At 37.2% G+C, this 16,549-nt stretch overlaps 1 protein-coding gene across 2 annotated transcripts in view; it reads right to left on the reverse strand.

The window, feature by feature from the left end:
• Positions 1-2,349: 2,349 nt before the first annotated feature.
• The window catches only part of tubgcp5 (tubulin, gamma complex associated protein 5), a 76,819-nt gene continuing 62,619 nt past the window's right edge, over positions 2,350-16,549 (reverse strand). The window contains exons 16-23 of one of the 2 annotated variants that reach the window (XM_043692307.1): positions 14,374-14,556; positions 10,858-10,942; positions 10,619-10,739; positions 8,360-8,526; positions 6,398-6,523; positions 6,038-6,126; positions 5,226-5,326; positions 2,350-2,932 (exon numbers count right to left, since the gene is read on the reverse strand). In XM_043692307.1, the coding sequence (XP_043548242.1) occupies positions 2,886-2,932; positions 5,226-5,326; positions 6,038-6,126; positions 6,398-6,523; positions 8,360-8,526; positions 10,619-10,739; positions 10,858-10,942; positions 14,374-14,556 (919 nt within the window). In that variant the 3' untranslated portion in view covers positions 2,350-2,885. Of the gene's footprint in view, positions 2,933-5,225; positions 5,327-6,037; positions 6,127-6,397; positions 6,545-8,359; positions 8,527-10,618; positions 10,740-10,857; positions 10,943-14,373; positions 14,557-16,549 lie in introns of both variants that reach the window. The other variant, XM_043692306.1, reaches the window with a different exon arrangement.

Here is a 16,549-nt window from a genome sequence, read left to right on the forward strand (position 1 = left end):
TGCCCAAAACGTCGATTTTCCTGGTCCTCAGATGCTGCCTGACCTGCTGTGCTTTTCCAACACCACTCTAAACTTGTCTCTTACCACTGTTCTCTACTCTTGGTTTTGTAGTGTAGGATCTCCCCTTCTCCCAACATCTCTCCCTCATAGAACAAAATTCTGGCTGGAAGCTAGTCTTATGGACCAACATGTATTCATCTGCTAATTCTGCTGTCCTTCTCACTTCCTGAACCTTCTGTTCCTTCATGTGAATTCTTACTATCTCTGGAAGTGAGTTTTTAAATTCAAGCAGAACAATCTCTCATAAAGCCTCAAAGATCCTAACTATTTCAAAGCACACACCCATCTATTGCTCAGAAAGATTATGTAGAAATATGCAAATGCTGGAAATAAATCATTTAGGTCTTATACTGATATCTTGTTCTAAGGATAACAAAAATTATGAAGTTAAAAATCACACTTTTCCTTTATCAGGTGGTTGATGAAAGAGCAGTGTTTTGAAAGCTAGTGCTTCCAAATAAACCTGTTGGAGTATAATCTGGTATTGTGTAATTTTTACTTTGTACACCCCAGTCCAACATCGGCATCTCCAAATCATAAAAATTATGAATTAATTTGAAGGTTTGGATTCTGTGCTTGAATCAGGAAAATTAGTGCAGTGCAATCTACATGAGTATTTTTAAAAAAATCTTTAGTAAATAACATGTACCCATCAATAAAATTCAGATAATGGTGTTGAGGAATCAAATATTTTAACTTTGTAACCAGAATCCAGGCAACTGGAGAGTATTCCTGACTTGTGGATGGTGGATTTGGGAGCCAGAAGGTGAGTTACTCACTGCAGGATTCCAGTTCAGTTTCTGGTCTAACAGTAATTCCCAAGATGTTAACAGCGAGAGATTCTGTGATGGTAACACCACTGAATGTCAAGAGATGCTGGTTAGATTTTTACTTGTTGGAGATGGTCATTGCCTAGCACAAATGTTACTTGCCACTTTTCATTGCACGCTTGCTCCATTTGGACATGGACAGTTTCAGTATCTGAGGCAGCACAAAAAGTACAGAGCATTTTGCAATCCTTGATGAATATTCCGTTCTGACTTTACGAAGGAGGGAATGACATTGTCGAAGCAGCTGCAAGTATCGGGCCTGAATTCATGCAGTGCTGTAACTAGGACGACTGACAACATCCCACAACCATCTTCCTTTGTGCCATGTATGATTACAACCAGCAACGAGTTTTCCTTACTTTCCATTGACTCCAGCTTTGCTAGGGCTCCTTGCTGCCACACAATCAAACAGCCTTGATGTCAAGGGCTGTCTCATACACCTCACCTCTACAATTCAGCTCTTTTGTCCATGTTTGAATCAAGGCTGTCATGAGGTCGGGCCTGAGTCGTCCTAACAGAACCCAAACTGGGTATCAATGAGCAAGTTATTGCTGAGGACGTGCTGCTTGATAGCACTGCTGAGGACACCTTTTATTTCTATTGATGATTGAGAGTAGAATTATGGGGTAATTAATGGGTTAGGTTTGAACAGCTTTTTTGGGTACAGGACATACTTTGATCATTTTTCACATGTTCAGTCGAAATTGTTGCTACACTGGAACAGCTTATCTAGAGGTGTGGCAAGTTCTAGAGCACGTCTTCAATACTATTGCTAAAATGTTGTCAGAGTCCATAACCTTTGCAGTATCCAGTGCCTACAATTGTTTCTTTATATCACGTGGAGTGAATTGAACTGGCTGAAGATTGGCATGTGTAATGCTAGGAAATCTGGAGGAATCAGAGATGGATCATATATTTGGCTCATTTGGCCAAAGGTTGTTATGAACACCTCAGTCTTAAGACCATGAGACATAGAAGCAGAAGTAGGCCATTCAGCTCATTGCATCTGCTCCACCATTCACTGAGATCATTGGAAGCAAAAACAATCACATTCTTGTATTTTGTTGCAAATCTCTTACATTATTTAAAGTATACTTAATTTAGGGTGGGGGCTAAAGGATATAATGGTATATTTGTTCTTTATTCTCCAGAGAGATAACGAGTTCCACTTCCTTTTAGGTTAAAAAAAAGGAGTCTTTGTACAAGTATAAACAACTGAAAAGGCACCTGTGCTGGTGAACTGCCAAATTTTGGTCAATTTGTATGTAATGTCAGGTCATTCAACTTCTTCTGTTTACAAGGTGACAAATACAAGACATATAAACTGTTACCACTTATTTTTAACTTCCTGAACACAATGGAAAAAGAAATGTCATTTTTTGCCCAAAATATATTAAATTATTAGAATTGTTCTCATTGGCTCTGAGAAATGCAGGAAGACACAGCTACAGTTTTGTGCTGGAATCACAAAAAAACTTTATTAATTCAATCAATTTCTGTTATGACAGTTTTACGGTCAACTTTGTATTATCTTCATTTTGTAAGTCAAATAGCTTTTATTGTCAATCAGCTAACAAAATAGATACTTGTCTCACTGAGACTACATGATTCTTAGTGAAAACAACAGAATGATCAACATTTTTAGTTTTAAAAATTTACGTCAAAAACAAATACAGTTGCAACAGCCGACAGCCATCCCATTAAATGAAACAAATGTTCTGTCCATTATAGTTCACTTTTTAAGTTCTGCAACAGAATAAACACCTTCTGGTTTATGGAATTATTTGGACAAGCGTTTTTGAAGTTTTTGGCCTGTGCCACAGCTGGTGAAGGCTTTGTGTAATAAATTACCACTGAAAACTACAATTTGCTAGCCTTGATGAGTTGAAAAAAATGAGCTCAGAGATGGAAAATTATTATCATCAGTGTTATGCATTCAGAATACAAAATGTTCTGATGAAGTGATTTATCCAGGTATATTTATGATGTTCACCATTAGCTTTGTTCCATTCCTGCCATTAGAGATGATGCCAGAGACTCCACTGTGACAATGAAACATACAAAGCAATTAAAATTGTACTTGATTGTTAATATGAATAATTCAGCTACACTTCATGAAATGTATTAGCTATGTAAATTCATGTGAAAAGTCACACACTTTATCACTATTCTTTAACATCATAGACAACTATCCTTTTCATGTGTTTGGTTGTGTAATGCAAGCCAGTAGAATGTTGTTGAGACAATACAGAATTGTACAACATAGATTTACAGAAGAACACAAGCAATAGGTGAAGCAGGCCATTTGGGCCCTCAGGCCTACCCTACCATTTATGGCTGATCTACCTTAGGGCTCAATTCTTTTTCATGTCAACTCATCATAGTCCTCAACTTTCCAATATTTCAAAAATCTGCCTATCTGCTATTCAGATACTTCCTGCAATCTAGCCTCCACTATTTTTGTGGCAGACAATTCCAAACATTCATTATCCTCTGGGAGAAGAAATTCCTTTGCAACTCAGTTTTAAATGAATGCCCCCTTATTTTGTAACTATGTCACCTAATGCAAAATTCCCCCAATCAAGGAAACATTTTCTCAATATCTAACCTGTCTAGTCCCTTCAGAATTTTATACTTTTTAGTAAGATCACCCCTCTTCTTCTAAATATGAATAAATAAAGACCTAACTTGTTGAGCTGTTCATCCCAGAAAAAAGCATGGTGAATTCTTTTCAAACTGCCTATATATATCAGTATATTTTTCCTACTTATAAACTGCAGACCAAAAGGGTTTTCAGTATCCCAGGTGCAGCCTCACTAATACCCCCTATAGCTATAACAAGATTTTGCTATAGTTTAAACTCTAACCCTCAAGCAATAAAGGCAAAAATTCAATTTGCCAGAACTGCTTGCTGTACTTTCATGCTAGCCCTTTTTGTGTTTCATGCACAAACAAAACCCCAGACCCTTCTACACTACATGGTTTTTGAAGTCACTCTCTTTAGAAATAACATTCTGTCTTTTGATTCTTCCTTCTCAAGTGTATGACCTCACACTTCTTACATTAAACTCCCTCTGCCAAGTTTTTGCCAGATTTTTTATGTCCTCATCACCTCAGGCCCCTCCAGCTAATTACCAGAATTCCAGAGTTACTACAATATCGCCTGATATTAGGAACTTGTAATACAAAATAAAAATTTGAAAGAAATGAGAATACGTTCGTTAAAATATGGCATATTTCAGTATGTTTTGGTAAAAGTATTTTAAAGTTATAAAGGAATGGGCAGAGTAAGTCAAAATAGAGTTTTACAGTAGTGGAAAGGTCAAGAACAAGGGGACACAGTTACAAAATTAAATGCAAGAGCTTTATGAGAAGTATCCTGCTTCTGTGGGAGCCTGACCTCACCCATTCAGACTGCTTCTATTGTTCTAACCTTAGCAAAAAAAAATCCAAGGCAACACAAGCTGTCTACTTTATTGGATTCAAATAGGCAACTGGTACCTTGGTCTTAAAACCTCTCCACAAACAAAAGCCAGAACAGAATGCACCTAAAACCATAGTATCATCACACACTCCATATTTAGTCTGAAACAATTCAGAATGAAGGTAGAATCTAAGAATGGTCACTGTGCTAATCAAACTGGGAGAAGTAGACAACCCTTTATCTGAAATCCCAAAACCCGAAGGTTTCTCGTGAAGTTTTTTCTCATTAACAAGGTTGTTTGGCGTGCAAACAGTTAACCCACTCCACACCCACTTGATGCGTGTCACTCAGATGCAATGTGGGAGGGTGTGGCCCAGCACTGACAGGCCTCAATTCTGTCTTAGGGCCTGTATTACTCAGTGAGTCTGCTCTTCAGTAAGATTTTAAAAAATTTCACCATCAAACTGTCACTTATTCTGAAATTCGAAAGATTCTGAATTCCGAAAACCAGCTCGTCCCGAGAATTTCAGATAAAGGATTGTGCACCTGTACTTTTCAAACATAAAAGAAGTTTAATTTGTGTAGTAGGCAGCACTGTGAGCTGCATAACATTCTTTGCTGGAGGTCTGCGTATAATGATTGGAAACAGCACTATGCAAACTAATTTCTTCACTGTAGTGTTTTGAACAGAAAATAGTCCCATCAGACTTTCTTTCATGTATGTTGAAGAACTGAGTTCCAAAGTGGCAATGCAATAATTAAATAAATTTCTCTCAAATATATTTTGCTTTCTTCTATTTTTCAGTCATTTCCTCATTCCCCTCCTCCTTTTATAAGAGCATTAGATCCTTGCCAAATCCCCTTCTTTAACATAAAACCAAAACATTTAAAAAAAAGGTAGGTGCACTTACAGTGAGGAAACGATCCTCTACAAACAGCTTTGTTTAATACTGTTACCAAAAACATGTGGCAATTTTTGAAATCAGATTCCATCTTCTCAATAGATTCAATTCTAATAAAAAAAAGTCATGAATATGAAATTATCAAGTTTAAAATTCGTCAGTTACCTGCTAGTCCATTTAAAATAAATGTTTCTGGAATAAAGATATTATAGGTACATTTATTTCTTTAGACTGGAATGCCATATCATTTCTCACTTCTCAGTGCAAAAATTGCAATGCTTTCAGTTCAACTTTTCCAGCTTCCTACAAATCTGAAAGTACCTAGTTATTTCTGCTGTTCAGTTATGAAATGAAATGTACAACAATCAAGAAGTAATATAGAACTGTTAAAATTTTATTGGAACCAAATAAACCCTGACAAGATAACCACGGAAATGAGAATGTTAAATTCAGACAGCCTCTTAAAAACAATGAAGCTATCACCAAACCATTTATGATTTGGACCCTTTTTTTTTCCCAATAACTGGATACCAGAATTTTATAAGTTGAAAAGAAAATAGTTCAATGGCAATCAAGTACAGGTATTTTAAAATTAAGCTTGACATTTTGATGCAAAAAACAGCAAATGCAGTCTGAATCTATCACTGCAGCATATATAGTGACCAGAAAAAACAAAATTAGGAAAAATACATAGTAATGCATTAAAAGACTTTACATCTACCTGTGCAACCAACGAAAAGAATAAAAGATCAGCCAAGTAATTTGATGCAACTACTGTGAACACTCAAAAGACAAAAAAAAAGGAAAATAGCTTTACGCACTTCGAAACTCCTAAACCAGTCTGCCAACGATCTGCAAACATAAGCACCAAATTCAAAACTTTCATAATTGCTTCCTTCACAAAACTTATCTGAAAGAAATTCCAAAACACTGAAGTTAATGGTTTAAACAATACTACAGCTGGTTCATGTTACAGGAGCTAAAATACAATAGCCAGATTCAAAAGAAGCTTGTTATTTTGATTTTAAAATTACTCATTGTTCACGTTTGTGAACAGAGGAGCAACTGTTCATCAATTGAGTGCATGCTGATAACTTAGTTAATTAAAAAATCACCAATATTTGTTCTACAAGTAGTATCTGCCTTTAAAACTTTTTAACTTAAGTTCAAAGCAAACGCACCTTTTCCCGGAGTAAACAACGATCATAGATTGTGGACAGGTACCGATAATGAATTTTTATTAGCTGATCCAAATCCTTAGCTTCCTCAATTTGGTGCTGAAACTCTAGACCTGTGCTATGCAATATCTGAAAAATATTAAGCAGCAACTGGTTCCAGCTACAATTATTCAGTGGCCACATATATAATCACATTAACTTTAAAGTGACATTTTGAAACAAATATATTTGGATTTTACTTCAAATGTAAAAGCTCAAAGCATTAAACAAAGGACATTATTTTTAAAAGTAAAATCCATTTTAATGTACTAATTCTACAAAATATACTTCATAAAATTGAAACATTACTTGAAAATACTAATATGGTCTATTTACATTTACCATACTACAGAAGGCTTGTTGGATTACTACAAAAAATTAGGAGTTTCTACAGAATTTCTCAACTTTTACCACAATTATCAATGTCTGATTCCCACCTACTGTATGTATTCATCCTGAAACCAAAATACAAGTAAGGAGCAGGAGGCTGCCATTTTGGCCTACTTACCATTCTATAAGGTAATGGTTAATCCAACTGTAATGTCATGTCCATATTCCCACCTATCCCAAACAAACCTCTGCCTTAAAAACTTTCAAAGATTCATGTACACCTTTTGAGGAAGAAAATCCCAAAAAAATAAAAATGACCTCATCACTGTCTTAAACTTTGTGATTCCTTATCTTTAAGCAATGACCCTTGGGTCTAGATTGTCTCAAAAGCATTCTTTCCAAATCCTCCCATCAAGATCTCTCAGAATGTCATATGTTTCAATCAAGTCACTCTTACTCTTCTAAACTTCAGTAGATACAAGCCTAGCCTGTCCATCTCACGTATTAGTCTAATAAACCTCCTTGAACTGATTGCAATGTATTTATATCCTTCATTAAATAAACTGATTAATATTGCACACTGTACACACAGTACTTCAGATGAGATTTCATCAGCATCCTCTATAACTGAAACATAACCTCTTTGATTTTGTATACAATTCCCTTTGCAATAAGTGGTAGCTTTCCGAATTACTTGTATCTGTAAAATTAACGTTCTGCAACGTATACACCATGAGTCTGCAATCTGATAAGATTAGATTAGATTAGATTACAGTGTGGAAACAGGCCCTTCGGCCCAACAAGTCCACACCGACCCGCCGAAGCGAAACCCACCCATACCCCTACATTTACCCCTTACCTAGCACTACGGGCAATTTTAGTGTGGCCAATTCACCTGACCGTGCACATCTTTGTGATGTGGGAGGAAACCGGAGCACCCGGAGGAAACCCACGCAGACACGGGGAGAACGTGCAAACTCCACACAGTCAGTCGCCTGAGGCGGGAATTGAACCCGGGTCTCCGGCGCTGTGAGGCAGCAGTGCTAACCACTGTGCCACCGTGCCGCCCACAAATCTGTAACCATTCTCACCAAAAACAAAGAAGAAAGCATTGATAGAAAGGAGTTTTCTATTTTTGGTTTGCCAGGACTCCTGAACCATACATGGTTTCAATCCTAAAGAAACTAATGTTTGCAACTTGTTTATGTTTTGCAAGGTAGGGGTGAGGATTGGGGGAGGTGAGGGTGATCAAAAGTGCAGCCTAAAACCTCTTTTACAATGCAAATCATCTATGTAACACTAGATGTATAATTGCAACAAAATAAGAGGAAATACTCCTTGAACAAAATTGGGAAGGCAGCAGGTAGCGTCCTTATCTGGTTAGTGCAAGAAGCGATACACAAAAAAAAAGTGGAAAGAAACTCTACTAAGTAGATCTTTTATGGAAAGGAAATAGGTGAAAGACATTTTAGCTACGAGGCAAGTTTCCAAAAAGCTGCGAAAGCTTTATAGAACTATCCCAGTACCTACTGTAGAAATCAAAAGTTTCACAGTTATTATTAGTGACTTTTCTCTTATTACCAAAAGTCGTCTTACCCTAGTCATTATATAGTTATGCAGGCTGTTGACAAAGTGCATGAGTTTAACTCTAAGCAGAAACATCCTATGAATTTGCTGTTTAACAGGTGTCTTCAATGCTTTAAATGACCAACTGGAATTCTCAAATAGAGTCGTTTGTGGTTTTTCATAAGCTTCAATAGGTTCTGTAAAAACAAATGTAAAAACTGATAAATAATAATTATTATATACTTTACTACAACACAGTCCTGCACCTGAACTATAAATGCCTATGGCCCAGAATTTGCTGAAGAAAGCCCTCTCAGTGTGTTGCCATTAGTCGGAGTTTAGCATTCATTTTTGTTTGCTGCGAATTGCTCAAAGGAAAGCAAAGGGACCAAAACCCTATCTTATTAACAAATTTAAATGAAAGTATACAGAAGAGAACAAAGTGAATTAGATTCAAAACATATGCAGAAAGAAACCAAGAGAGTGAAAATAGGATTGGATTGAGAGTGAAATAATAAGAGTCAGGTAGGGAACAAAAATATCAAATTTAAATGAACCTCTACCAACAATTTACTATTTGCAGAAAATGACTAACTCATTTCAACTGTTTAGTTTGGAACCTCCAATGTTGCAGAAATATAAACCTCATAATTGAAAAGACTATTCTGCACTCAAATATCAGCCCTGGCCTTCTGTGATGAATTTAGTTTATATCTCCACAGTGCAAATCCAGCAATTTGTAGAACCTCAAGGGGAGATGGATAGCAAGCAACTGTCTGAGGCTAACAAAACATCCTGTAATTAGCATTGATTTGCAACTTTTTAAAATAAAGAGCTTGTAGCAAGTAAGAAAAGAGCATACTAAAAAGGATAAGCACTGTGAACCCACCAAATTCTGGCCCAATTTATATCCGATATTCTCTTCCTCCACCCATTTCTGCTTCCTGTGTGCCTAACAGTGGAAATTTACATTGAGTTCCAATTGATGAGTCAATTGTCTGTCATCAATCACGCAGCAGACAGAGTATCAGATAATTATTTGAATTTGGATGGGATTCACTCGGTGGTAGGCAATTTTCTTCTCAGTAATCCATAATTCACATCATATATCTCTAGCTGAGATCAACTAACTCAATATAGATCAAACATGCAAGCTTGAATTCTTCCTTGTCTGCATGACTCAGTACTAATCAAATGAAACAATGACCACTGTGGAACTGAAGATACCTCCAAAATTGACAGCTTTTCTCTTAACTTTTATCAGCTGAACAGACTGGATGAAACATCTATCAGCATCATATATGACTGTGTGGAGTTTGCACATTCTCCCCGTGTCTGCGTGGGTTTCCTCCGGGTGCTCCGGTTTCCTCCCACATTCCAAAGATGTGCAGGTCAGGTGAATTGGCTATGCTAAATTGCCCGTAGTGTTAGGTGAAGGGGTAAATGTATGGGTGGGTTGCGCTTCGGCAGGTCGGTGTGGACCTGTTGGGCCGAAGGACCTGTTTCCACACTAAGTAATCTAATCTAATATATAATCGGAACAATGGTGATTAAAAGGCATAGTAGTTTAGATCTCAACGTGGAACAAATTTTACATTTCCAGTTGACCATAGCAAAACAAAAATATACCACTGGATTGGTTTTACTGTTAGAAATGATTCAAAGAAAATGTAAATCCTCTCCAGGCATGAAATGGCATCCAGTACAAAACCAAATGTGTTTAAGATTCTACAAAAAAAATGCACAATATTTTAGAAGCAGCCTCAGTCAGTTACAGAGTACAGCTGGGCATCATTACAATGCAGCATGCCACAAAGGAATGAAACTGTAAAAAGTAAAGATGCAGTTACTGGATAGCTGTTGGCAACAGCTGTATCAGGTCAAAAAGACAGTATTTGCATCTGAAGATGACAAAATGTTTGAAATGTCCCCACATGCATGATTATTGGGAGGACAAATATAATTTTCTTTCCTTACTAGCACTGGCCACTCCAGTAATGTGTCTTTCCCTCCTTGGCCAGAAACAAATTTATGAATTGCAGCAAAAATCTATACAAGTGACCTTGCTTTTGATGTGTGAATTTTAGTTACCAGATTTCACAGCAGCAATGTCATAAGGCATTAGCTTCTTCTTGAAGAGAACATTTCAATTAAATCAACGATATTAAACATGCAGTACTTCAAATCTGCATTTTTACATTAAATCAATTTCTAGTGCAAAATCTGCTCATTGAAAGACATATTGCTACCAGTAACATTTTCAAACTCAACACTGAAACCTAATCCTACCATCAAATCGCAGAACATCTAGGCTGTATTTGGCCCATTTAATTTGCAACAGAAGTATAAACACTTGATTATAAATCTTCTGGCATTCAGAGCTGATAACAATATCAACAGGCCAAGGAACCTGTTTAAAAAATAAGAAAATAAGATTTTTAAAAAATGTAGTATTTTGAACGTTAACCAGTATGACTAATTTACTGCCAAATCTGGGGAAGGGCAGGGTACAGAAATCTTAAGCATACCTTGTAACTCAACGTGAGACCGTCGATGGAATGTACTGGAAGTCTTTTTTTCACAATATCAATATTCTCCAAATACATAGACAACCTATAACCAAAATCACAAGTCCAAAGTAAAGTATGAAAATTCTCAATAGGAATAATGACAGCTGTTTTTCCAAGGGAAAAATGTGCAGGTTTAATTTTCAGAATAAAATAATCAACGAAAGCTCAAATGCACAATAGTAGGTAAATATTACCCTCTGTTCAGAATATTTCACTTTGCTAAGAGACTTTCAAACACACCACAAAGGCTAAACCTAACATTCTGCAAAATATGATAGGAACCTTTTCAGTTTGATTTCCAAGTTTCTAAACCACTGCAAAAAGAACATTCCCACCATCCTGATCTTTAACAGACCTTGGGCAAGGAGAAAATAACATTATAGTTGATAAGGAATCCTCTGTCGTCTTCTATGAAGGTGGTGCACAATTAATGTAAACTATGGTCACACCATTTAAAAAAGATAATCAGATTTTTCATAAATGAATTCTTAGAAGGCATGGTGATTAAGGTTTGGGGGACGTCTGTGTGTGTGTGTGCATGATGTTTAATTGCCCATTCAAAACCTTATAGGGGAAAATCAACCTATGGCCTTTCTTGGCTTTGGAGACTCTGCCAGTCTAACAGCTTGACCAATTAGAATATATTGGTATCTCGCAAGTAATTGTTTGCAACAAAGCCAGCTGCCCTGTCCTACACCAAGGAGAGATTTTATTTTAGCTGTATTTGAGTTCCACATACTTAGCCAGGGAAGCATCACCTATCAAAGTGGATATGGTAGATGAGCAGGACAGCATTTTTGGCAACATTTAACTGCAGAATAATTTATTCAAATTGGTACTACAGTAGCTGATATCTCATTGTTCAGATAAGGAATTAAGCTGAGCTCCATCTGTTCAGCTGGACATAGAAGACCCTATGGAGCTAGTTAAAAAGCATGTAACTCTCTCTGTGGCCTAACAATTATCTTTCAACCAGCATCAAGAATAGATTAATGGGCCCTTCATCTCATTTGCATTTTTTGTTTAAAAGAACTTGTGTAATAACCAGTGCAGTATTTGCCTTAGTAACATTACCGATCAAGATATTATTGGCAGTGTAATGCTTTAATGTGTTGGAATATGTCAAAAGTTTTGAATAAATGCAAATTCTATCCTAATGTGTGAAATCTGTTCTGAAATAAAGGTAGTAAAAAGGTGGCTGAATATATGGCTAACAACTGTGTAAAGAAATTCCAGTGAAAATGAAAACAGAAATAATCAAACAGTCCATAGAATGCAACTGCTTCTAAATTTCTGAAACCAAAAAAAGTCAAATATTTTTTAAAAATGTTTAGAATGTTTATATATTGTCAGTGTTTACTGCTCATCCTTAATTCCCAAAGGGCAGGCAAGAGTCAACCACATTGTGGTGGATCTGAAGTCACATGTAGGCCAGGCCAGACAAGTTAAGAATGGCAGATTTCCATCACTAAAGGGCATCAGTGAACCATATAGGTTTCTGTTCAAACTACCGTGATTACATGGTTGCAATTAGAATCATACAGATGTACAGCAGGTAAACAGATCCTTTGATCCAACTCGTCCACGCCAACCAGATATCCTAACCTAATCTAGTTCCATTTGCCAGCACTTGGTCCACATCCCTCTAAACCCTTCTTATTCATATACCCATCTAGATGCCTTCTAAATGCTGCATTTGTACCAGCCTCCACCACTTCCTCTGGCAGCTCATTCCATACACACACCAACCTCTGCATGAAAAGGTTGCTCCTTAGGTCCCTTTTATAACTTTCCCCTCTCACCCTGAACCTATGCGCTCTAGTTCTGGACTCCCCCACCCCCGGGGAAACACCTTGACTATCCACCCTATCCATGCCCCACTTGATTTTATAAACCTCTATAAGGTCACCCCTCAGCCTCCGAAGCTCCAAAAACAAAAATAGCCCCACCTATTCAGCCTCTCGTTATAGCTCAAACTCTCCAAACCTGGCAACATCCTTGTAACTCTTTTCTGAACCCTTTCAAGTTTCACAACATCCTTCGATAGGATATGCTGCAATAAATTCCAGAATTGCACACAATATTCCAAAAGTGGCCTAACCAACATCCTCTATAGCCGCAACATGATCTCCCAACTCCTATACTCAGTACTCTGACCAATAATGGAAAGCACACCAAACAACGCGTTCACTATCCTATCTACCTGCGACTCCACTTTCAAGGAGCTATGAACCTGCACTCCAAGGTCTCTTTGTTCAGCAACACTCTCTAGAATCTTACCATTAAGGTGTACAAGTCCTGCTAAAATTTGCTTTACCAAATATTTTTATTCCAGATATTTTACTAAACTCAATTTTCACCATCTGTCATAGTTATCTTTGACACAATGTGTCCCGACCGTTAGCCTCAGTTTCAGGATTTTCTTCTGAAGAAAAGATATATTGTTATCAAAACATAACTCTATTACTCCTTCAGAGATGCTGTCACACTGCTGAATTTCTTCAGCGTGTTTGGTGTTTGTTTTGGGTTATATGTGACTCTAGACTCAAAGCAATGTGGATGCCTCCTAAGTGTCCTCTGAAATGACTTAGCAAACTAATCAGTTCAAGGGAATATTTAGAATGGGCAGTACAATTAATAAAAATAATTGTGAAGTTCAAGTACGATGGAGATTCTCTCAATATCTCTTTGCAGGGATTAAGGTTGGGATCTTAAATTTGACAATAATATTTTAAACAAATTAAATACAGGTTATTGATTTGAATAATATAGGAAAATAGAAGAAATGTTACTGTTTTCCCCATATTCTTAATATATAAAAAGGAACCTCGATTATCCGGCATTCGATTATCTGAATTTCGGATTATCCAGCAAGATCACATGCTTGGTGAAACTGTTATCCAGCATTCAGTTATCCGAACAAAATACTCCCCACCCATGTCCCTCAATAGTCAAGGTTCCTCTGTATTATACTTAGAGAATAGAAACTGGTCCAACAGGTACATGCCTGGTGTTCATGGTCAATGTAAATTTCATTCCATCCTTCTTTACCTAACTCAATCAACATGTTTCTTTCTATCTCATGTGCTTTTCTGGCTTCCCCATATCTACATTGCTTGTTTCAACTATTCCTTAGATAGCAAATTCCACATTCGTCAGTAGACTAGTATTCCTTACCTGGTCTTGCCTTCATGTGAATGCAGAACTACAGCAATGTGACTGAATTGTAACTGCTGCACCACCACCCCCACCCCACCCCACACAATTAGGGTTGGTCAATAAATGCTAGCCTAGCCAGCAACACCCACACCCCATGAACGAATATAAAAAGATTCTATTCACACTCTCCAAAAGAGGTTTCTCCTGAATTCTTGTTTGGATTTAGTAGTAACTATTTTATGCTTACGGACTGTAGTTCTGGTCATATATTTTTGTAGAAATACATTCTATAAACATAAAGTAACATCAACATACCGAGAGCTATCTTCAGGATACCGCTGTGCAACAGCCTCTTGTAATCTGGCATTTAAAAATGATAAACGTTGCCAGGATTCTTTCTCCTTCATTTTATCAAAGATAGCTACATAAAAATCATACATGGTCTCTCCAGCTTCCAGTAGGAAGAAATTCCGCATAGCTTGAAGATATTCTACCAGTCTAAAGGAAAAAATAGAAATGAATTTATTATATTTCAGTACATAAAACATCTTTTCCATTTGTTCAAAGGATTGATTAGGGCAAAGTGGGTGAATTCTCAATTTAAAACCTATTAAGATGACACTCTTAGTTATGAAAATTGAGAGAGGGTGAGACTTTTAAACTGGCTGCTTTTTCATATTCGAGAGAAAAGATTCAAAAGATAAAGCAATTATTCTCTAATCTTCCATTAACTTCAAGGACAAGGTCAAAAATATATGCCTATCACACAGCAAAACAGGGCAGATAAAGTGTAACCAGTACATATAATATACTTGGATTTCCAAAAGGTATTCAACAAGATTCTGCACATAAGGATACTTATTAAGACAAGAGTCCAGGTGTTGGGTTATAATACATTAGCATAGATGGAAGATTAGCCAACTAATAGAAGACAAATTGTAATGAAAGTGGCATTTTCAGATGGAACTGTAACTAATGGAGCGCCATAGGGATCAGTGCTCTGGTTACATTTATTCACAGTATATAGTAATGACTTGGATGATGGAAATAAATGTACAATCAATAAGTTTGTGAATGATGCAAAAATAGGTGGGAAGGCAAGTATTGAGGAAGTTATAAAATTCTGCAGAGGGATATGGACAGGTTACACAAGTAGGCAACACTGGCAGTTCAAATATAATGCAGGAAAATGTGACGTTTTGCATATTACCATAAAGAAGAACAGATTATTATTTAAATGTGGAAAGACTACAGAATTTGGGGGTCCTAAGTCCATGAATCAGCATCCAAGTTCAGTGGTAATAGAGAAGGCAAATAGAATATTGGCCTTTATTTCCAAGAAAATGGAGTATAATAATAAGGAGGAAGATTTTGCTAAAACTATGCAAGGCACTAGTCAGACCATAGCTAAAATACTGTGAAAAGTTTTGGACCCTTTATCCAAAGAAACATACACGCGTTGGAGGCAGTCCATGAAACATTCATGAGGCTGGTCACTGCGATGGAGGGATTTTCTCATGACGATATATTGAGTAAGTTGGGCATGTACCTATTGGAGTTTAGAAGAATGAGCGGCAACCTGTTGAAATGTACAAGATTTTTAGGGGACTTGACAGGGTAGATGCTGAAAGGTTATTTCTCCATGTAGGAGAGTCCAGGTCCTGAGGGCATAATCTCAGAATAAAGGGTTGCCCATTTAAGACATAGATGAAATAGGAAATAGTTCTATCATAGGGTAATGAATCTGTGGAATTCTTTTCCACAACAGATATAATCATAGAGATGTGCAGCATGCGAACAGACCCTTCGGTCCAACTCATCCATGCCAACCAGATATCCTAAATTAATCTAGTCCCATTTGCCAGCTTTTGGCCCATATTGTTCTCAACTCTTTCAATTCATATACCCATCCAGCTGTCTTTTAAATGTTACAATTGTACCAGCCTCTACCACCTCTTCTAGCAGCTCATTCTATACATGCACCACCCTCTGCATGAAAATGTTGCCCCTTAGGTCCCTTTTATATCTTTCCCCTCTCATCCTAAACCTATGTCCTCTAGTTCTGGATTCCCTCACACTGGGAAAAAGACCTTGGCCATTCACTCTAGCCATGCCCCACATGATTTTATAAATCTCTACAAGGTCACCCCTCAGCCTCCGCGCTCCAGGGAAAACAGCCCCAGCCTTTTCATCCTCTCCCTATAGCTCAAACCCTCCAACCCTGGCAACATCCTTGTAAATCTTTTCTGAACCCTTTCAGGTTTCATAACATCCTTCATATAGCAGGGAGACCAGAATTGAACACGATATTCTAAAAGTGGCCTAACCACTAACCTGTACAGCCGCAATATGACCTCTCAACTCCTATACTCAATGCACTGACCAATAAAGGCAAGCATTCACAAACGCCTTCTTCGCTATCCTGTCAAACCGGCGATCCACTTTCAAAGAACACCATGAACCTGCATTCCAAGTTCTCTTTGTTCAGCAA

The sequence above is a fragment of the Chiloscyllium plagiosum genome, chromosome 6, assembly GCF_004010195.1.
Source record: "Chiloscyllium plagiosum isolate BGI_BamShark_2017 chromosome 6, ASM401019v2, whole genome shotgun sequence".
In the NCBI taxonomy this organism is placed as follows: Eukaryota; Metazoa; Chordata; class Chondrichthyes; order Orectolobiformes; family Hemiscylliidae; genus Chiloscyllium; species Chiloscyllium plagiosum.